General features: G+C 45.7%; 1 protein-coding gene across 3 annotated transcripts in view; it reads left to right on the top strand.

The window, feature by feature from the left end:
- pdzd2 (PDZ domain containing 2) overlaps nucleotides 1–23,301 on the top strand; it is an 81,729-nt gene that overhangs the window by 22,105 nt on the left and 36,323 nt on the right. For 2 of the 3 annotated variants that reach the window (XM_040046522.1, XM_040046520.1), the window contains exons 2-11: nucleotides 7,501–7,591; nucleotides 8,892–9,200; nucleotides 10,724–11,199; nucleotides 15,515–16,010; nucleotides 17,416–17,561; nucleotides 17,673–17,805; nucleotides 19,771–19,914; nucleotides 20,811–20,910; nucleotides 20,988–21,130; nucleotides 21,406–21,525. In XM_040046522.1, coding sequence (XP_039902456.1) covers nucleotides 9,078–9,200; nucleotides 10,724–11,199; nucleotides 15,515–16,010; nucleotides 17,416–17,561; nucleotides 17,673–17,805; nucleotides 19,771–19,914; nucleotides 20,811–20,910; nucleotides 20,988–21,130; nucleotides 21,406–21,525 — 1,881 coding nt within the window. In that variant the 5' untranslated portion in view covers nucleotides 7,501–7,591; nucleotides 8,892–9,077. The remainder of the gene's footprint in view (nucleotides 1–7,500; nucleotides 7,592–8,891; nucleotides 9,201–10,723; nucleotides 11,200–15,514; nucleotides 16,011–17,415; nucleotides 17,562–17,672; nucleotides 17,806–19,770; nucleotides 19,915–20,810; nucleotides 20,911–20,987; nucleotides 21,131–21,405; nucleotides 21,526–23,301) is intronic. The other variant, XM_040046521.1, reaches the window with a different exon arrangement.

Raw genomic sequence — 23,301 nt, 5'->3', positions numbered from 1 at the left:
CTTTTTTATGTAGCTGACAGCTGGTAACTGTGCAGGGGCGGGTCTAGCAAAGTGTTGCCAGGGGGGCAGGTAGGGCATTAACAGGGAGAGGGGGGCACAAAGAAATACTTTTCTTTCTTATTCTCATTTAAAATGTCTCGCTTTTAAGAAAAAAATAATCTGAATCTTACAACAAACGATTGATAGATTGATGCATATATACCATCAAAACAGTGTACATCACTGTCACAACAGTGTTTATTTTCATTCAAAGGCTTTATGATTTTTCCTATAATGGTGGGCCGGTCTCTAGTCAAAATGCCCAGGACGATTTTTTTGTCCCTGTCCAGCCCTGTATGCAGCTCATCTGCAGTCTGGTGTTACCTACATCTTCCTATTCAGAAGGCAGAATTTCCGAGTTCTGAGTACAATCGAAAGCACCACGACTGCAGTTTTTGTGTTGGATGTAAAAGGCGCACATGACGCTGTGACGTAGGCTAGAATCATGGCAGCAGTCAATGACGGTCCAGGCGTGGGATTTCTCTCGTGGAAATATGCACATTAACTTTTTCTTTCTATTGGTAGGTGGCACAGTGCACTTGTGGCAAGTAAGCAAGCTAGAAGACTGGCAAAGTTATGGAAGCAACACATTAACAAGAGAATTCTGAGTAAAACCAAAGTTACTTTCCCTAGTAACTAGTTACTTTGAAAGTAACTAGTAACTTGAAGTAACTGAGTTACTTTTGAGAGAAGTAACTAGTAATGTAACTAAGTTACTATTTTAAAGTAACTTACCCAACACTATTCATCACTGATTGAAGAAAATAAGAACAACCCCAGGTTTCTCTTCAGCTCTGTAGCCAGGCTGACAAACAGTCAGAGCTCTGTTGAGCCAACCATCCCTTTAACGTTAACTAGTAATGACTTCATGAACTTCTTCACAAATAACATTTTTATCATTAGAGAAAAAATGACCAATAATCATCCCACAGATGTAATATTATCTACAGCTACTCTTAGTACCATTGATGTTAAGTTAGACTCTTTTTCTCCAGTTGATCTTTCTGAGTTAACTTCAATAATTACTTCCTCCAAACCATCAACGTGTCTTTTAGACCCCATTCCTACAAAACTGCTCAAAGAAGTCCTGCCATTAATTAATGCTTCGATCTTAAATATGATAAACCTATCTCTAATAATCAGCAGTGAAATCTGTGCGAATGTTTTTGTGTGATAAAGTTTCTTTTGACTCATCTGTTCGTGAAGCAGCCGTTCACACTGAATGAATCGTTACGCAGGACGAATTTGCTGCATTTATTTTTTCACATCAAGTTCAATGGTACGATGTTTTGGATGTGTATGAACATCTGACCAATCACATTGTTGTGTAGTGCTGACACAGTCAAAACGCTGTTGTTGTGTCACAGAATGGCTCACATTCTCTGACTCCTCGACTGTGGTCCCATCCTGCTAACAAGAGCTCAAACCGCCCACTGACATCCTGCAATATGTATGAGAGTGATCGTGAGCTTCAGCTCCTAAAACCATGAACTTCTCCATGCTGCTGCCTTCTCTTGAAAATGGGATGAACCCAGAATCTCAGTTTCTTTCTTTTTTGGCCTGACTAGGGTGGTTGAGCCAAAACCCACTCCTGCATACAACCAGGCTACGATGTAGGCTTAGGCAATATAGATTAAACTTTATCACAAAATTGTCAAGAAAATTTACAATACTATTACAATACTATTATGGAGCATAGAGAAAAAATACATAGAAGAGTGTTTTTGCTGCTTGCAGCTCCAGGCAGCAGCACGTATAAGTGAAAGGGTATGTTTCATCCTAATGAGTTACTGTTACTCATGGCTCATCACCACCATGTGACCATATCAGTCGCTCTCCCTGCACCATTTGCCCTTCTTGTCATACGAAGCACGTGAATGACTCAGTGATATGACACAGCCCTGCCACGGAGGACGAGACACCAGCAGCTGCTGATATGTAAGGAAATATGGATACTTATGGATGTGGGTGGCTGTAGCTCAAGTGGCAGAGCAGGTCAGCCACTAATCAGAAGGTCAGTGGTTCGATCCCAGGCTGCCTCCTGGCTGCATGCCAGATATCCTTGGCATCTTGGGCAAGATACTAACCCCATGTTTGCCTACTGGTGGTGGTCAGAGGGCCCGGTGGCGCCAGTGTCCGGCAGCCTCGCCTCTGTCAGTGCGCCCCAGGGCGGCTGTGGCTACAATGTAGCTGCCATCACCAGTGTGTGTGTGTGTGTGTGTGTGTGAATGGGTGGGTGACTGAATGTAGTGTGAAGCGCTTTGGGGTCCTTAGGGACTAGAAAAGCGCTATACAAATACAGGCCATTTACTTCCTTTCATGTGACATATTACTGATGTGGATACACAGGTTATAAGCAGCTGCTTAGAAAGCCAAAGATGCAACATCCCTCGGAAAAAACATGTTTCAGTTTTATTATGTGGCAATATCATGCAGCTCATTAACAGTTATTCCATAATGGAATTACATTAAACCTTTTACTTGAATATTCGATACAGTCCCATAGTCACAAAGTGAAGAAGGGTTTGTTGAAATTCTTGCACATTTATTAAAAATCATATTTAAAAATGACGTGTAGATGAGGCTTCACACCTTTGACTGCAGTTGCAGCTTTAAGTCTTTTCGAGGATGATGCTACGAGCTTGGCACGCATATCTTTGAGCAGTCTCTCCCATTTATCTTTGCAGAACCTCTCATCCTCCGTGTGGGTGGGTGAAGAGCATCAGTGCACAGTTATTGTCAGGTCTCTCAGGGATGTTCAGTTAGCTTCAAGTCTGGGCTCTGGACATAAACAGAGACATGCCTTTTCTTTCTCCTGCCCGTCTGTGTCATACTATACTACATATATACTATATACATGTCATAGTTTTTTTATGTTCATAACTTTGTAACAATTTGAAGCATTTTGTCACAATGGAGTGTTGTGTATAGAAGGCTTTTTGTATGATTACAGGAGGTTAATATATCTGCAGTTGTACACAGACGCAGCCTGCTCTGCTCGGGCCCCACACAGCTCACATAAACTGCTGACAGCAGCTCAGCGTGGCCTGAAACAATAAATATCTGTAATCCCCGCATGTTCCAGTGGCCCTGTGTAGCCAAACACACTGTGTCCTGTGCTGTGTGCTTTATTACAGAGCTGAAGCTAAAAAATAAGAAAGGGAACTACAACTAACTGAATGTCAGTGTAAGTTAACACACACACACAAACTGCTGACCTAAGAAATCTAATCAGGTTATAGTCAGTGAGCAAGTCAGAGATGTACCAGGGGGCCAGATCACTGAGATGCTCTATTGGTTCCCAGTTCAACACGCCTTTAAAGTCCTTCTGTTAGTTCATAAAGGGATTTTAATACTGGCTTAATGTGGTTACATCTCTGGGTGTGCTTACTATGCTTCTAGATGAGAGTACTCTTTAAAAGGTGTGTGAATTCTCTGAGAGGGCTCGTCGTGCACAGCATGAAAACTCTAAGACCAGGCAGCAAAGGAAGTTTGACCTACTTGTTGTGCATTGAAACACTCATTGAGTGTCCTCAGTGAGCAGAAAGGATAAGGATGCCACACCGAGGATGTGGACAAGTGGGTGAAAAATGCATCTGGCAGACAGCTCAGCCAAGCAGAGAAAAACATCCTCGCCAAAGGGCTGAACGTTGCTGTGACGCAGAGACAAACGTGGGCCTGTCTCAGCAATGCAAAGCCCCCAGCATCCAACATCAGCATGGAGGAGAGGAAGGCACTCACATCAATTAATAATGACAACAACATCATCATCCTTCCAGCAGACAAGGGTAGATGCACAGTTTAAACCAGAAAGACTGTCATGAGAACATTTTGTCACTGCGCAGTGAGAAAAATACTTACAAGCTCCTGAAATGAGACCCAGAAAGTGTTTACATGAAGAGGCTGATAGACTGTCTTACACAGTCGACTTTAATGACCAGACCCCATAACACTAGTTATACCCAGGGGAAGCTACACTAAGGTTGGGCGATTGGACGAATATATCGACTATTGGCTGAAGGACCAGCCTGCCTGGAGCGCTGAGAGGTTCACACGCTTCCCCTAAAGCCGGCTGAGGTGCTGTGTCACAGTGGAGGAAGTGGAGTGGGTAGGGGTGAGCAGCCGTCACTCGCAATGAATCGTTTTCTCCTGCCTTTGAATAGGACAAGCAGCTGAGACTGTGTCGTGGTTCTTTTCTCCGTGTGTGGGCGTCAGAGCTCAACTTTGTTGTGTTGATTATTTTGGCCTCGGCTCACCCTGAAGTGTTGACACTTGTGTTGTGTTGCTTCCTCCTCACTAGTCTGTGAATAAGCGACATGCAGTGATTGTTTCCTGTGGCTGCTTGGGTTTGGGGGGAGCAGAGGCCTCATCTATGCTGTGGCCATTCTGTGCATGGACAAGCCGCTGCCTCCAGTGGAGTTTAAGTATCTTGGGGTCTTGTTAGCACCTGCAGTGATGCAGATGTTCTACCAGCCTACTGAAGAACGTGCAGAGGGAACGTGTAAATTTACTTGCTGTGTTCCTACCATCACGTATGGCCACTGGGTAGTGGGTGGCTTGCTCATAGGAGGCCATATGGTTGTTGGGGTTTTTGTAGGGTCTACCTTACTAAGTATAAATCACCTTGAGGTGACTGTTGTTGTTGCTGGGTCTCCCTTAGAGGTAGGTTGAAGAACTTCAGGAGGAGCTCAGAGTAGAGCTGCTCCTCATTAAAGAAGCCAGTTAAGGTGGTTCATCTCCTGGTGCCTCTGAGCTGAGGTGTTCTGAGCATGGGAGATGATGTCTCGCCGCTGGTTTGGGAACGCCTTGGTTCCCAGGTGCAGGAGGTGGCCTAGGATGTGTGGACTGCTGCCCCTGCGACCTCTGGCCTCTGTTTATTTTAATATGGCACTTCCAACAATATAACAGTAGTGGAGAACAACAGAGAAGTTAAATCCAGAAGAAAAACTATGTTTTTCATCTAATTCAAACTTCGGGTCCATGTGTGCACAGACTAACTATTTAATATATGAGTGAAGTGCCCGATGAAGAAACTGAACTGGCAGACCACACAGAGCAGCACTGAATTATGGGTATCCTGGAAGACAGTCAGAGACCTGCCATAGTGTCATAGCTGCGTGTGCTCCAGATTACAGTGATACTGTGGGTTTGTCCTGTAGTCTGTAACAATGTGGCACTTTAGATCCACTGAAATGAGGCTGTTTCTAATCTTTGGCCATATGGTGCCTGGACGAAGAGTGGGCTGTGGGGGTGGGTGAAGCATGTAGGTCAGCCTGGAACACAGAACCATCTAATCCCTGTTGCCAAACTATAGATGGACAGAAAGAATGCTTCAACCAACAGTCTGAATAATACTGAGCTCAGCTCGACTCCATTAATGAGCACATTTCAGACTTCTCCTCTGAACCCCACTGTGGGTATCTCACTGGAGACTCAAATGAAGAATAATATCAGCTGTTCTGTAAATGTTCTCAGCAGTTTAATTAGAAAGTAGCTTATTGATCCATCCAAGTCTTAGTGTAACCGCCTGTAGCTTAGAAAAGAACTGTCAAATTCAAAGAATGATCCCAGACTTGATTTCAGTTCAGTTTTCTTTCTATGGCACCAGTTCACAACAACAGTCACTTCAAGCTGCTTCTAGCTTACTCTGAATATCCTCATGCTGTATCTATTGTGAGGTATGGAGTGTTTCTGCCTGCGGCCGTGTGAGATGACGATCAAATTATACTTTTTCGTGGTGTCACAAAATAAACTTCTTACAGCAATGTTTTCATGGTTTGGATGGTCGACACGTGGATGCAGGCACAGAGGATCCCAGCATGACCAGTGAAGACGAGGCAGAACCAGTTAGCTCCAAACAGAAGGACCGGTCCAAACACATCCAGGACCTTACTCCTAAACGAGGGGCTGCCTCTGTAGCATGGACATGGTTTGGTTATGAAACGTCTGACACAGACCTGAACCTGCACAAAGTGGCCCCACCCCCACTCAAACATGACAAACCTCTACCACCTACGCAAGAGTCACGTGACAGAGCGTGGAGAGAGTTTACAGACGAGAGGCAAAACGAGCCGTCAGGTGCTCCAAATAAACCTCAAACATTAGAACAGGCTTTTCCCCGCAGCACGCCGTGTAAGAAATACAAAGAAAATGGCGGCCGTTACAGTGTCATGCATTGACTCCCAGCTGAAACATTCACACAGGTCGAGCTGCTGAGATTCACAGAACTGACAGAAGATGCACTATTTTGTGATCTATGTGGTTATCAGGAGGAGAAATATCATATATCAGGATATGAGACTGTGGTCGTATCACAGCACCCACAGTCATAGAACTGTGATGATGCACAAACCTCTAGAAATGAAAAATATTCCACAGTAGATATTTGTTGTAGGTTAGCTAAGAAATGAAAGAGGAATAAACTGAACAGAAATCTGTAGGAAAATACTGCAACGACAGAAGTGCAGCTTTGTGTAACCCAGCAGGGTGGCTCAGGAGGCAGAGGAGGTCATCTGCAATCAGGAAGGCTGGTGGTTTGATCCCTGGGTACGCCACAGGTACTAAGCCCAAGCTGCTCCTGATGCATCCATCATAGTGTGAGAGTGTGTGCTAGCTGTACAAAGTGCTGTGAGAGAGTAGAAAAGTGCTATATAAGAACCAGACCAGGTACCAAAGAGTCTTCAGCTGTGTGACACTCACACTGGTAGAGCTCCCAGCTGATGGAGAGTAGAACTGAAGCGTCTGGGAGAGACATAGTTTTAACTTTATAAGCAGCTCTTATCATTTATGTACCAGTGACATTACTGTCATGGCTCTTTCTCATTCATTAGATGGGATGGGCCTGCTAAGCTGATACATAGATGCCCATTGGCATTACCAAGATGGCTGACGATGTCTCTAAGGATTAATGAAACATACAGTGCAGTGAGAACAAGGTGTGACTTTCCCAAGTACACAACGAGTAAGCGCTGTCATCAGCACACACCTCCACACCCACAGAGATGTTTCTGTGAGCTGAATGTTCCCACAGCTCTGAGTGTGCTTCGTGTAGAGCTGAGGCTCCTTCTATGAGGTCATCATCACCAGCTGCTTCCTTTATCACGTCTAATGATCACTGACATGTGTGCAACAGGCCTGATGTGGAGTCAGCTTCACCAGTTTGACTGTGGGTGCTGAGCCAGCAGTCCTGTAGATGGGCAGCATCGTCCTGCTACGTGTGTGGAGCACTGAGCCAGAGATTATGGGGGGGAAGTGCTCCATTTAGGAGGATTTAGGTCATTACTGGAAATGTCATGTTAATGCTGTTGTTATTTAGCTGAAGTGTGTCAGCAGATGATCCTGTTCTCCTCTCAAACTTCAGTCTGGAGATTACAAACCCTTCGTAGCCTATCACACAGGCTTATTGTAGACAAATGCAGATGTGATGTCAGTACAAATAGATACAGCTGCGTTTGTTTTCAGGCTTCCTGTGCTCACGTACGCTGGATGCACTGAAGGATCCTGTGAATGCCCAGGAGCTGCTACGTTTCGGCACTTGCTGGAAGCAGAGCTGGTAAGGCTGTGATGATCTGACAAAGGAACTAATGCATTTGTTTGTCATTTGTTAACTGAGTCTTAAACTCCATCACTTATCTTTGTCCTTTATTGAACAAGTGAAAATGTCATCTGTTTGTTGAAGTGCAAAAGCAAATGAAACCCATCCTGTATGGTTTTTGGCTTTCTGTCAGTCAGTGAGGAGTCCAAGACTGTAACTGCAGTTTGTCTCCTCAGAGCATACACCCTGTACTGTACCCTCACCCCGGGACGTTTAAAGTAGTTGTTCCAGCCCACGGTTCAGCTCAGGCCAGGACAGGGCAGGCACTGTTTGTGTGTACAGGAATAGCAGACGCAGATGGTGCCACAAAGCCCAGCAGTTTATTTGAAGCCCAGGCTCTACATAGTCATTACAGCGTGGTCTCATGGTAGCCTGCGTTTTTGTCTATATCTGCCACAAATGTGGCTACGCTTAGCTCTAAGTGTGCACATGCAGTGTCAGCCCAGAGTCCTCGGGAGCAGCTTGTTGTGAACGGGCCCCTGAAGATCCTGCTGGCTGAGCTGAAGTCAGTTTGATCACCCAGGTCACTGTGTGTGAAATATCACAATCATTTCATTGCTGTTGATCTCGTGCATATCCTGCATCTGACTGCTTCACTAACAGCATCAAGACTCAGTCTTCAGTCATAAGATTTGAATGTCCCACATAACACGGTGAAAATCTGAATTCTCTGCACAGTTTCAATCCGAGCTATAAATACACACAGTCTGTCGTATCGCTGCTCTTTATTCTACAAACTCTTTCTGTGAGACGATGAAGTCAGCAGGTTCCTGTGTCGCAGTCACAAAGACCAGGTTGTTTTCAGCGTGTAGTGCTAGTTAGTCCTAGTAACTGTTCCTCTGCCTCTGTACGCAGCGCGGCTCTTTTGTTTTGTTACGTTTCAGTTGTGATGACGTGGAGCAGACCTCTTCCTGTTTAGCTGCTCAATATAAACGGTTCTATAACAGCCACCAACATGGCATAGCTGCACTGAAGCCTGAACAGCAGTAGGCTAGCATTACGTTGAGCTATTTATTTTATATGTACTTTGGAAATGATCATGCACGGTGCTTTTTGATTGGTTGGTGCTGTACATCATAAAACTCTGAGCTCTTTACCCTCCAGGCTCTGTTTGGTGCACTGTTACCATGTGAAGCATCAGAGAGCACAGACGTGTGCGGCAGGAATGACTGACGAGCTCGATGACTCAGGAAAAACAAACATTATCTGTGTGTGTGTATTAAAGTCTGTATCACACTGCTTCTGTCTCGTGCTGCAGACCCACACCAGACGTGTCCTGTCAGTGATGACATCCACCCTGGTTCACACCTCTGCCACACTGTCTCTGCACTGCTCTCTCTGAGAGATGGGTTCGGGGCAGCCGTCCCAGACTGGTTCCTGCTCCTACACTGATCATTGGAAGCATCAGAGTGGCGCCTGGTGAAGGACAAGGGGAGATGCCAGGATGCCTATCACTCAGGACAACGCCATAAGCATTCTGTCACTGCTGGAGGATTGGCGTGGGGCTCACAGTACGAGGTCACAGCAGGATGATGATCTAAGTCAGGACAGCTCCTCTGGCTACACGGTAATGAAGTCTCTCCACATCAGATAATGCTGCATGCTCTCATTGATGTTACCTGATTCCACCTTAAATCCCAACCTCTGAGTGGGAGGACATGCATCACACCAAGAAGTCAAACAGGCAGGATGCAAACCTGTTAAAGACATGGCCTGACAGCAGATGAGGGAAAGACAACGATACACAGAAAAGTCGTTCACTGCTCTTTGGTGACCCTGGGCTGGGCAGAGCAATCAGAGAGCTCGGAGACAAACACTCATGGGGAGTAAAACACGCACAATTCATTTAATTATTAAAATGTCATTCAGATGAATTCAGTTTGATTTATACAGCACCGAATCACAGCAACAGTCGCACTGACAGAAAAACAACAGTGTGTCTACATTACAAACAAACAGGACTAACGATGACACATTTCCCACCACAACCTCATTAATGCCCAGACAACTCAACATTGTGCGCTTTGTTCTGGCTGCACAAGCGTCGTTTTTTCCATTTTTACTGAACAAAGTTTGATGGTTTTGTAGTTTCACCTACCAAGTGAAAGATCCCTGGTTTGATCCCAGGAGGACGCACGGCTCCGTACGGTTGCTTCTAGAAGCAACATCTGCTTTCATTTGGTGTAAAAAAAACAAAACCAACGTCTTTTTCTACCAAAAGGTGGAGTGAGACTTCATGACGTGCTCCTACGTGATCATGCCCTCCACTTCAGTGCACACCATCAGAGGGTTGTTGAGTCGTGTGTCTCTCCCAGCTGCTGTTTGTTTTTGTCTGTTACAGTGAAGCTGTTGGTGATAGCACATGCTAGCACATACTATAGCACATTCAATGTAATATTTGAAATAAGACCAACAGAAATGAATAAACAAACAGATAAAGGATTCCCATAAACAAGAGGAGCCAGTAGATCAGGGGGTCAAACTGAGCGGAGAGCCGCTGCTGGCGCTGTCGTCTCACACGTTAGTGTTCAGCTAGAACAAAACAAACAAACAAATATTTTCTAAAATGTTTCGTTTGTTTTTTAAATTTCAAATCTTGTATAAGACAAAACTGCAAACTTAGCTGAAGCCTTCCAAACACACTGGTCCTCTGTGTGTGCGCACGTTGTGTTTGTATAGAACAGAATAAATAAGTGCACACAGTGTGCGACTGTCACCGACAGCCTCAGCAGGTTTGTGCTCTCTGCTCGTGTCGTCTTCATAGTCAGTCATGTTGTGCTTTTGATTTTCCTCCCTAACAAACAGTCACTTCAAAGACAAACTGCATTATGTTTCTCCACATCAGTGTACGGGCCGCAAGTGGCCCGCGGGCCGCGAGTTTGACACCCCTGATCGAGATACTGTATAGCTGTTCTTGCAGGAGCAAAGCGTGCTCCGTGCATTCACATCACAGTTCTGAAGCTGCTGACAGGACAAGATTAAAAAAGAAAGAAGAAAAAATTAAAAGTGGCCTGTGAGGAACAGAATTAATGTGTATTTGTTGAAAACTAACGTCTGTTTCCTGATTGGTGACTCTTCTTCTCTCTGCAGCGGCTGGATCCTGACTCCTACCAGAACGGGGATGGGGAGAGTGTGTGCAGCACTGTTAGTGGCGGAGGACGTGTGGAGGACACGTCCCTCTGTCTGGCTGCTATTCAGAAGTTGGTGGAGTACATTCATTTCAACTTCATGGAGGGGGACACAGCTCCATCAGCCAGCCGGGCCTCATACAGTGAGGCGTTAGATGTTGAGCTTCATACGGTTTCCCTCAGTAAGGATGAGGGGGATGCTGCGGACTTCGGCCTTAGCTTTGGAAACATCCCTATTTTTGGAGACCCAAAGGGAAGAAAGAAGGGAGGCCCGAGGAGCAGGAGGGATCAGAGCCCCATCATGGATGTGGGCTGCATCTGGGTGACGGAGGTGAGGAAGAGGAGCCCAGCAGCTCGTTGTGGTGGGATCAAACTGAGAGATGAACTGCTGTCACTGAATGGGCAGCTAATGGTGGGAGTAGATGTCAGTGGAGCCAGGTAAGATTAATAAAACCTGATATATGAGTGAAGATCTGTGAAAAGTAAATAACACTCATTACCTCCACAGCAAATACACTGAAGAGACAGGCAGCAGCCAGGCATTGATAACCATCATTCATCATTATGATCATTCCAATCCAATCCAATTTTATTTATAAAGCACTTTAAAATACCCAGCACAGGAACAAAGTGCTGTACAGAAAATAAGTTAAAACAATAGAATAACAGAAAACAGCAAAATAAATAAATAAAACACATAAAACATAAAATTGGATTATGATCATTAACAAGTGTGAGCAGCTCTGTCAGAGCAGACGTTTTGACAGTTTGCTGCAATGCCACAGTCTGACCCAACAGAGTGATCAGAGCTCCAAGCACAGTGGCACAAGGCTCATGATTTGGACTGGGGCAGCTTGAAGTCCTCTCTATACCCAAGTGCTCTACAGTGATGAAGAGAGTGTGAGCACATATGTGTATATGTATAAAAAAACCCACCCAGCACGCCCCTGCGGGCGGTTTATCCTTCAAGCTCGGGTCCTCTACCAGAGGCCTGGGAGCTTGAGGGTCCTGCGCAGTATCTTAGCTGTTCCCAGGACTGCGCTCTTCTGGACAGAGATCTCCGATGTTGTTCCCGGGATCTGCTGGAGCCACTCGCCTAGCTTGGGAGTCACCGCACCTAGTGCCGGTGGTACATACCGTGCAGGGGCCTGTCCTTCCATGATGGTTCCTCGTCTCCCTCCTCTTTCTTGGGTTTCTGCTGCCTGAGGTATTCACTGAGCACTCGGTCAGTTGGGGCCATCTTCCCAATGTATTCTTGGATGTTCGTTGTCTCATCCTGGACTGTGGTGCTGACACTCACCAGTCCCCGGCCCCCTTCCTTCCGCTTAGCGTACAGCCTCAGGGTGCTGGACTTGGGGTGAAACCCTCCATGCATGGTAAGGAGCTTTCTTGTCTTTATGTCAGTGGCTTCTATCTCCTCCTTTGGCCAGCCTATTACCCCAGCAGGGTACCTGATCACGGGCAGGGCGTACGTGTTGATGGCCCGGATCTTGTTCTTACCATACAGCTGACTCCTCAGGACTTGCCTGACCCTCTGCAGGTACTTGGTGGTTGCAGCTTTTCTAGCGGCCTCTTCATGGTTCCCATTTGCCTGCGGGATCCCCAGGTACTTGTAACTGTCCTCTATGTCTGCAATGTTGCCTTCTGGTAGTTCAATCCCCTCAGTTCTGACTACCTTCCCTCTCTTTGTTACCATCCGACTACACTTCTCCAGTCCGAACGACATTCCAATGTCATTGCTGTATAGCCTGGTAGTGTGGATCAGTGAATCGATGTCTCGTTCACTCTTGGCATACAGCTTGATGTCATCCATGTACAGGAGGTGGCTGACAACTGCTCCGTTCCGTAGTCGGTATCCGTAGCCAGTCTTGTTAATGATCTCACTGAGGGGGTTCAGGCCTATGCAGAACAGCAGTGGGGACAGAGCATCTCCTTGGTAGATCCCGCACTTGATGGTGACTTGTGCTATGGGCTTGGAGTTGGCCTCTAGTGTTGTACGCCACATCCCCATTGAGTTCCTGATGAAGGCTCTTAGGGTCCCATTGATCTTGTACAATTCTAGGCATTCCAGTATCCAGCTGTGGGGCATTGAGTCATAGGCCTTCTTGTAATCAATCCAGGCAGTGCACAGGTTGGTCAGTCTGGTCTTGCAGTCTCGGCTGACTGTTCTGTCTACCAGTAGCTGGTGTTTTGCGCCTCTGGTATTCTTGCCAATTCCTTTCTGTGTCCCACTCATGTATTGACCCATGTGCCTGTTCATCTTAGCCGATATGATGCCTGACAGGAGCTTCCATGTAGTACTGAGGCAGGTTATTGGTCGGTAGTTGGAGGGGACCGGTCCCTTCTTGGGGTCCTTGGGGATCAGGACCGTCCGACCTTCGGTTAGCCATTCCGGGTGTCTCTCGTTAACTAGCAGCTGGTTCATTTGTGCTGCCAGACGCTCGTGGAGTGCAGTCAGCTTCTTTAGCCAGTAGGCGTGAACCATGTCGGGCCCTGGTGCTGTCCAACTCTTCATACTGGAGACCCTTTCTTGGATATCTGCCACTGTGATGGTTACTGGACCCTGTTCGGGGAGGTCACTGTGGTCTGCCCTCAGATCCACTAGCCACTGAGCATTGCCGTTATGGGTTGCGTCCTTCTCCCATATGCTCTTCCAGTATTGCTCCGTCTCCAGCCTTGGTGGTGCTGTTCATACATATGTATATATATATATATATATATGTATATATATATATATATATATATTTATATTTCTACAGGGTAACTTTATTCTTTCATGAGTTATTTACAAGTTTCTGACCACTTATAAAATGTGTTCGGTGTGCTGCCCATTGTGTTGGATTGTCAATGCAACCCTCTTCTCCCACTCTGCACACACTGATAGCAACACCGCAGGAGAAATGCCAGCACAGGCATCCAGTATCCGTAATTTCAGAAACCAAGCACACCATTGTTTTTCTTGTGACATTACCAATAAGTTTGATGTGTCACATGGTCCTCTTCCTATTGAAAAAACAAAAGTTGTATCCAAGATGGCCGACTTCTAAATGGCCACCATGGTCACCACCCACCTTGAGGAGTTTGGCCCCTCACATATACGAATGTGCCACAAACAGGACTTTAATATCACCAACCATTCCCATGTTATTACGCTGTATCCATATAAATGGCCCACCCTGTAGAAATATATAAACCCTCTAAAGCTGTCTGTCACTGTGTTTTGGCACAAAGTGCTTCAATCTGTGTCTGGAAAGTACAGCGGACAGAAATGTCTGGTAGTGTAATCATTTGTTTTACAGTGACTGTCTATCTTTTGCTCAGTTCATGGTGATTACATCAAACTTCTGTCACGCTGAGGTTAAGTCATGCTTCTGCTGTAGATCTAAAATATGCACCCACACTTCTGGTGGGCTTAAGAGTCAATGTTTTGTAATGTTACCTTTATTTTTCTTAGCAAATGATTTAATAATCGATCAACATTAATTTATCCTGCCTTACAGAGACCTGCTGGTCACAGCTTGATGGCTTTTCATCTGTTTTCAGTTCATCCATCCATCCATATTCTTCTGCTTATGCAGGGCTAGATCACAGGGTCAAATCCTCTAGCTTATCCGGGGGAACACCAAGGCCCCGGGGCCTCCTCCCGATGGGACACGGCTGGAACACCTCACCCAGGAGGCATCCTTATCAGAAGCCCTAACTATGTTAACTGGCTCCTTTCGGTGTGGAGGAGCAGTGGCTTTACTCTAATCCCCTCCTGAATGGCCGAACTCCTCACCCTATCTCTAAGGGAGAGGCCAGCCACCCTTCAGAGGAAGCTCATTTCTGCCGGTTGTATCCGCGATCTTTGGGTCACTACCCACAGCTCGTGACCATAGGTGAGGCTAGGAACGTAGATCGACCGGTAAATTGAGAGCTTGGCTTTTACACTCAGCTCTGTCCTCACCAAGATGGATGGGTACAGCATCTGTATCTGTGAGAGACCAACAGACCTCTCTGTGGATCCCCTGCTGCCTTCTCCCTTCACTCATGAACAAGACAAGACCCCGACATACTTAAACTCCTCCACTTGGGACAGTAACTCGACCCTGACCGGGAGTGGGCACTCCACCCTTTTCCAGCTGAGGACCACAACCTCAGACTTGGAGGTGCTGATTCCCATTCCCGCCACTTCATACTCGGCTGTGCTCCACCTGATGAAGCCAACAGAACGACAAGCAGAGATGAAATTCTGAGGCCACCCAAGTGGAAGCCTTCATTCTGCTGTGAACCACAGAGTAGAATAAACTAAAGGGTCAGATGCATCTGTCAGGTCTTTGATGGATTTCTTTTCCTAATTCAAAAATACTATTTCATGCCAAACTGTCAAACTGTTATCTTTGGCATTTTGCATAAAATGAACTAAACAAATGTCAACCAGTTATGTGTGTTTGTGACAAGTGCTTGTAACAAAGATTTAAAATAGTTGTTATTAATTTGTCTGCTCTGTGTAGACAAACACTGGTTCATTCCTTGAGTCAGGAGCCTTTTTATGTTTGAATGATTCACAGGAAGGCGTGTCGGTGTGAGAGCTGGTGTTTTGAAACTTATGCACATTACTATATTTCAACAATTATAAACACAAGTCAAGCATTTTATTGTAGAAAAGTGTAGAAATACTGACCTAAGTGCAAAGACTGTACTCCTAAAATAGTTCTGCCTTTATTTTATGACACCTTTATCGTATTTCATCTTTTCTTTGCCTTATTCACAGTTACCTGACTGACCAGTGCTGGAATGGAGGCTGTATTTACCTGATACTGCTGCGGCGAGTCAAGCGAAAGGCTCCTCTTCCTCCCTGCGAGGCAGCTGAAAGTGTTTGTATCCCACTCACCAGTGACAACTGTGAAGACCAGCGTCGCAGCACATCTGAGTCCTCCGACAGCTCTGCAAATTACAGACGCACACGTAAATTTGGAGTGATATCACGCTCATCCTTCAACCAAGAGGACAGGCAGCGTACGAGCTCAGAAGTCCGGAGGTCTTATCATGACTACAGTTCTCATCCTGAGAATATAGAAACTAGTCCTCCAGATAACTCAGCTCACATCCTCCCCACACCTTCTAAGGAAAGCCCGGACCACTGTTCTCAGGTCAGAGCTGCTCCCCAGCGTCAACACGGTGGCGAGGCTGCCCCCCAGCCGCTAAGGTGTTACAGTCAGCTGCTAGAGTTCAAAATGGATTCTTCCTGCAGTGAATATTTATGCCAGGTGAGACAAATCGGATCAATACTCGTCTGTTAGAAGCTTCCAACATGTTTTACTCAGTAACTGTTTCAATGAGAAGCAAATACAATCTACTGTGGTGCAGCTGTTGATAGGTTCATCTAGCATAAACCCATTGCTGGAACGCCAAGACAATTCTACTCCAATGGCAACAGCAAAACGAAAGTCACCAGAGCTCTTTGTGTGACCTCGTGCACGAGGGAGACGCCTGAGACGAGCGCTGTTCCTGCCGCTCGAACCCCAGCCACTCTCAGTCAGCTCCCCCATAGCACTGCTCTTTATCGTGGTTACATGAATATGCATAGGTTCATTAACATATGATGTCTTACACAGGCATACATGTGAACAAAGAGTACCATCTGTGTGTATGTGTGTGTATCAAGATATGGCCCTGTGAACGCCTCCTTAAAAAGCCGGTACCAGGAGTCCAGCGGTCCACCTAAACAAAAGGCTCTTATACTAAAAGAGATACAGATACAATCCTCCTGTACCATAAATCAGGAAGAGAAGGTACGACCTCTCATGGCCTGAGGATGTGTGTGCATATGCCAGAACACTCTGGAAGGCACACAGAGTCTGAATCTGTGGCAAGATCTGAAAACTGCTGTTCACAAACGCTGTCCATCTAATCTGACTGAGCTGGAGCTGTTTTGCAAAGAAGAATGGGCAAAGATTTCAGTCTGTAGATGTGCAAAGCTGGTAGAGACAGACCCTAAAAGACTGGCAGCTGGAACTGCAGCAAAAGGTGGTTCTACAAAGTATTGACTCAGGGGGCTGAATAATTACGCACACCCCACTTTGCAGTTATTTATTTGTAAAAAATGTTTGGAATCATGTGTGATTTTTGTTCCACTTCTCACGTGTGCACCACTTTGTGTTGGTCTTTCATGTGGAAGTCCAATAACATTGATTCATGTTTGTGGCTGTAATGTGACAAAATGTGGAAAAGTTCAAGGGGGACGAATACTTTTGCAGCCACTGTGCATTGTCAATGTGGAGCAACCAACCAGCAGGGCAGAAAATATAGTCGTTTGCAGGGGAAGAGCTGGTGCTTTTTTGGTGATTTATCAACAGTGCCTCAATGGACCTTAACCACATGATTGCATATGACCAGCCGGTCCATGTAAGTTAGTCCATGTTTAATTAAAGATTTCCAAGGAAAGCAAGAGAGTAATGGGATAGCGGTTTAACATGTAGGTCAGTGTTGTGAGAAACAACTGGTATGTCATTCCTGTATATCATGCAAAATGTGTGTAGCTAGCTTATTTTTGCTTCTGTTTTCTACATAATTCATGTTTTTGCACATTACTGATAATATATCTAGTATGTAGTAACATTTATATCTGACTCTGTGTGATAAGTTGTTTGTTTTTCATGTGTTTTTTTGTAGCCCAGAGATACCAACCACATCTGGAAAATGCACATGGTGAAGGGTCAGGAGGGCCTTGGCATAAAGATCACAGGGGGGCGTGGCTCCAAGCGTTCCCCTCATGGCATCATCATTACACATATAGAGGAGGGAGGCGCCATTTACAGGTGAAGTTAGGAAGGAAAAATGTATAAAATACATGGTTTAGTTTATATTTGTTGACCTCTCTCCAACCCCCCTTCTGTCTGTGTGTGTGTGTGTGTGTGTCTGTTTTACAGGGATGGACGTCTTCATGCTGGTGATGAGTTACTGATGATTAATAATCAGTCTTTGGTGGGTCTTACTCATCAGGAGGCTGTTGCTATCCTCCGCTCTGCTGCAGGTCTGGTCCAGTTGGTGGTTGCCAGTAGGGTAAGTGCACAAATCCAAACACAGACACTGGAGGCATGAGTGAGTTTGAACAGAAAGTGAGCCATTTATTGAGGCTAGAACCATAAGATAATTAAAAGGCAAAACGTGAAACTGAGACTAAAAGTAACTAATTAATGCTTCAATCTTAAATATGATCAACCTATCTCTAATAATCGGCTATGTACCACAGGCCTTCAAGCTGGCTGTAGTTAAACCTTTACTCAAAAAGCATCTCTAGACCCAGCAGTCTTAGCTAATTATAGGCCAATCTCCAACCTTCCTTTATATCAAACATCCTTGAAAGAATAGTTGTCAAACAGCTAACAGATCATCTGCAGAGGCTTATTTGAAGAGTTTCAGTCAGGTTTCAGAGCTCATCACAGCACAGAAACAGCTTTAGTGAAGGTTACAAATGATCTTCTTATGGCCTCTGACAGTGGACTCATCTCTGTGCTTGTCCTGCTAGACCTCAGTGCAGCGTTCGATACTGTCGACCATAATATCCTATTAGAGCGATTAGAACACAGACATCACATGGGGATACAAGTCAGAGAACGGTTGCATTACAGAAAAAAAACACTGAAATATACACTACAATGGGAAAGTACAAGAGGAAAAAAAAAGAGACCTCTGCTCATGCTGGGCTATAGAGGACAGCGTGAGAACAGGAAACAAAAAAACTCCTCTGCACAGAAAGCACATAAATGTCCACAGCACAACATTATAGAGCACGTGACCAGCAACAGGGTTGGGTAGGGGATAAGGAGTAATCCCAGGCAACACAGCAGCCATCCTGCCACTGCGCCGTCTCTCCAGCGCGGGCACAGACCCGCCTCGTGTTCCCAGGAGGCTACAAGCATCGAAGGCATTGGAAGGGGAGGGGGGATGAGTGAGTGCTTATCAGTGTATATGTATGTGTGTGCGTGTCCATAGTTCAGCTGAGACAGTGTCCTTCGCCCTGCCAGGCTATCAGGGTGGTGTTGTTCGGCTCCGGCCTTGAGCCCACAGCTGGCGCCGAAGGGGTAGCCGCATTATGATGGTGATTTTTCTTTTACAAACAACTCAGGAGAATTTCAAGCTGTTTTTAACACTCCGACACTGGTCTCTCAATCTCCCGTTAATAGCTGCAAGTTTCTCCGTGATGTTATTTACCTTCAATTCCGTGGTCTTTTCAGTCTTTCGCTCACAGAGCAGATTCTGAGACCTCACGACCGCAGCCAACTGATCCGCGATGTAATCCAGCTTCCGCCCAGAGATGTTGTTCCGAGTGGATTCTTCCCTGATGTAATCCAACATACGCTCAGAGGTGTTATTCTGAGTATTCACTGCGGCCGTAAGCGCCTCCAAGCTCTTAACCATGCTGCATTCAGTGAGCCCTTTCTGAGAAGCCGCACCTCGTCCCATCGTTTCAATCCCAGCGGGCAGCCTTGTGGGGGTTTGAACAGCTGGTTCCACTCTCTTAATTCTCCAATAAATCAGGGCCAAGCCAGCTCCGATCAGCAAGAACCCTGTTATCATGGTTCCGAATAGGTAGATATCTTCAGCGTCCTCGATCGACAGTCCCGCCAGGCACACGATCCTCCATTTCTGGAGGAAATCAGCCATCCGACGTGCTGTTTGTTTGTACTTATGTACTAGCTTTAGGCAGTCCTTGCCAAAGTGGGTTAAAATGTCTTGATGCATGCTCAATCATCCAGGTAAGGAAATCCGAAAGGGAAAAGGAAATTTCGGGGTCCCAGATTTAAGCCCTGTGGGAGTGTCCCCCCCCAAGAGGGACATGGACCCCCTAATGATCCTGAAGAAGCTTCTCAGATGTGAGAGGTGAAACGTCTTCAAGCAACTTAAAGAAGTCCAGATGCTTTTCTTTGCAAGCTCCTTAAACTAGTATGACAGTAGTAGGCTGCATTTTTGAAGGTTTTGTAAAAAATAAGGTTTGCATGTACACATCCATTGTTGTCCTTGCAGGAGGATTCAGATGTAGGCTTTGATCCTTTTCCATCCGCCAGTCTGCCAGACCTTGTCAGCACCTGCAGCTCCACTTCATCCCTGTCCCAGGCTGCTCACACCAAGACTTCCAACAGTAGCACCAGTCTGCACAAGTCCTACATGGTACAAACAGATAATATGTAAAGTGAGACAAATTGTTTTTTGACCTCTTGCTGAATTTGAAAGTTTGCTCACTTAGAATAAAAAGTTTTATGGTAGTTTCATTTTCACTGTGAGGGAGAATATCAACCAAAATCCAGGAAGACACATGATGTGAAACTTATAAATGAATTTGAATGTCACTGAGTCAGTTAGTAGTGACTCCAGTAGTCAATGCTACCAGAGTCAAATGTTACAGCAGCTCATGAGTGAATGAACAGGATATAATTTCTCCCAACACTTGCATGTAGGGTCAGGGCTTCCACCTCAGCACGCAGGCAGTTCTACTGAGTCGTGCTAATGACCTGCTAATTGTATTCAGATGTGTTGCAGCAGATGGAAAAGTTTCAGAACAGCGGCCCTCGAGGACTGGAGTTTGACAGCTGTGGTTTAGAGAGGTTCTTTCGACAGCACATGTCCAAGATACACGATCATAATTATAATATTTCTGTCTGAGTCAAAATTGAACTGAATTAAATCAGGACCCTGAGAATCAGAAGTGAAACCCCAAATATAAGAGTAAACTTAAACACTGCTGCAAAAAAGATGAAATTAGTGTCGCAGAAAAATCATTAATCTGGTGATTTAGCACGCAGCGAGTGCGCTCGGTGCTGCTTTTAATATCTGTGGTGACGGCTGCACTTTACAGTGTTAAAGCTTTGAACTGAAGAGTTAGAGCGTCGAGTGTTACTGTCCCACAGTCTAATAACAGAAACACAGAAATAGCTTTAGTTTTTTGGCAGATCAGTAAAATGTATTTTACTGTCTGAACAAATATTTGTTGTGTGTTCCTTGGTAGGTGCCAAAGGAGTGTCAGATGTTCATAGCTGCTTACAAAGAGCGTGTGCGTGTCCTTGCAGGTTGATAGCCTGGAGAAATTAGAAGAGCAAAGTCAGGGGGAAACAGCCCAAAGATCCTGCTGCGGCCCCACAGCCACGAAGCTGTGCAGCCGACCCCAGGGTTAGTGTTTCACAGAAACACACTGCTCAGTAACAACAACAACAACAACAAGATTTGAAATGTTTCTCTCGACCTAGGAGGGAGCACTCGCCTGGAATCAGTGGGTGAGGATGATGAGCTGTTTGTGGCTAATGGGACGAGCTCCTTTGAAATGGTGGAGAAGCCCGGCCGACGTAAACACTCCTTACCTCAACAGCTGGACCCGTCTGGAGTGAGACAGGTCAGTCAGTGTCACAGGTTCTTTCTCCCAGTGTTAGATGAAAAATGGCACGAGCGCTTACCTGAGAAAAATAAATCAGAATGATAGCCTCTTAATGTTGTGTAGCTAGATATACATTAACATAGACCTGTAACGTGTAACAGGAAAAAAAGGTATTTTCCTAACGTGTGAAAATGCAAATTATGTCAGAGACTGAGTGAAAGGTCTCATCACTATGTAAATAACTGTTTGGAAATTTATTTGTCAGACTTTGTTTTGCTTCATTCAATTTCCAGGAATATCAGATCATTAAGAAATCAGCTCGCTCCCTGAGCACTGTTCAAGTGGAATCTCCATGGCGACTGGCACAGCCATCCATTATCTCCAGTATAGTATTAATGAAAGGTCAGGGCAAGGTAAGTGCACTCATTTGGCATGTGTACATGAATAAAGCTTTGAGCCTCTGAAAAGACCCATCTCTCTGCTGTTAATGTGTCCTTACATGATTTGTTAGCATCTGCTTGTGCTGTCTTTCTTCTTAATGATGTAAGTAATGAAAGGGCTCCCACAGTTGGCACAGCCCAAGCAGAGCGGACAGAGACGGATAGATGCAGCATAGACGAACAACAATAATGTTATAAAAGACAGATGAAGAAAATATGTAGACTATACAAAGTAGAACACACACACACACAAACATATATATTTATTAATTCCCCTCTCGCGCCTGCGGGCGGTCTATCCTTCAAGCTCGGCCCTCTACCAGAGGCCTGGGAGCGTCCTGCTGTGCAGTATCTTTGCCTGTTTGAATGTTTGACGTGTTGACCAGTTTGGCCAGTTTGGCTTGTCTTTCCATGATGGTTGCTTCTCCTCTCTCTCAGGTACAGCCTCAGGGTGCTGGAGTTGGTGTGAAGCCCTCCATGCATAGTAAAGACCTTCCTTGTCTTAATGCCAGTGGTTTCTGTCTCCTCCTTTAGCCAGCTTATTATCCCAGCAGGTTATAATAGTAGATGCTGATCGCCTCTATCTGGTTCTTACCATTCAGTGGACTCCTCAGGACTTGCCTTACTTTATATAAGTATATAAGTATAAGTATTTGGTGATTGCAGCTTTCTTAGTGACCTCTTCGTGGCCTCTTCGGTTTTCCTACTTACCTGTAGGGTCCCCAGGTACTTGTAGCTGCCCTCGATGTCTGCAATGTTGATCCTCTCAGTTCTGACTACCTTCCCTCTCTTTGATATCATCTGACTACACTTCTTCAGCCGAATGACATCCCGATGTCATTGCTGTATATCCTGGTGGTGTGGATCAGTGAATCGATGTCTCCTTCACTCCTGGCGTACAGCTTGATGTCATCCATGTACAGGAGGTGGCTGACAGCTGCTGCGTTCCGTGGTCAGTATCTGTAGGCAGTTTTGTTGATGATCTCACTGAGGGGGGTCAGGCCTATGCAGAACAGCAGTGGGGACAGAGCATCTCCTTGGTAGCTCCCGCACTTAGTGGTGAAATATGAGCTTGAAGTTGGCCTCTAGTGTTGTGCGCCACATCCCCATTGAGTTCCTGATGAAGGCTCTTAGGGTCCTGTTGATCTTGTATAGTTCTCAGCATTCCAGGATCCATGTGTGGGGCATTGAGTTACTGGCTCTCTTGTAGTCAGTCCAGGTAGTGCACGGGTTGGTCAGTCTGGTCTTACAGTCCCAGGCGACTGTTCTGTCTATCAGTAGCTGGTGTGTCACCCTTCTCTTTCATATGAGTGCTGCCAGACAACTTCAACCAGCAGGCGTGAACCATGTCAGGGCCTGGAGCTGTGCAACTCTTCATACTGGAGGCCCGTTCTTGGATGGACCACTGTGATGGTCACTGGATCTTGTTCAGGGAGGTTTGATCTGCTCTTAGATCCAGTGGCCACTGAGCATTGCTGTTATGGGTTGCATCCTTCTCCTGTCTGCTCTGGCTCCAGTTCATGTGAGGCTGTTCTCATATTGTAACTCTCTGGTGTACCTCTTCAAGCTACTGTCTAAGGCTGTGAGCATTTACTTGGCAGTTTTCAAGGCCTCGGGTATGGACAGCCTACTGTACTTCTTAGGCGTCCCTTTCTTTATCACACCTTTCTGCAGCTCTGATAGTTGGCTTCATTCTAGACTAGCTCGAGTCTCCTTCTCCATGGAGGGTACTGCTCCTTGCTGCTGTTC

The sequence above is a fragment of the Simochromis diagramma genome, unplaced genomic scaffold (genome assembly GCF_900408965.1).
Source record: "Simochromis diagramma unplaced genomic scaffold, fSimDia1.1 OVJJ01000005.1, whole genome shotgun sequence".
Classification (NCBI taxonomy): Eukaryota; Metazoa; Chordata; class Actinopteri; order Cichliformes; family Cichlidae; genus Simochromis; species Simochromis diagramma.
Note: the sequence above shows the minus strand (reverse complement) of the source record. Positions and strands in the feature narration are given on the sequence as shown.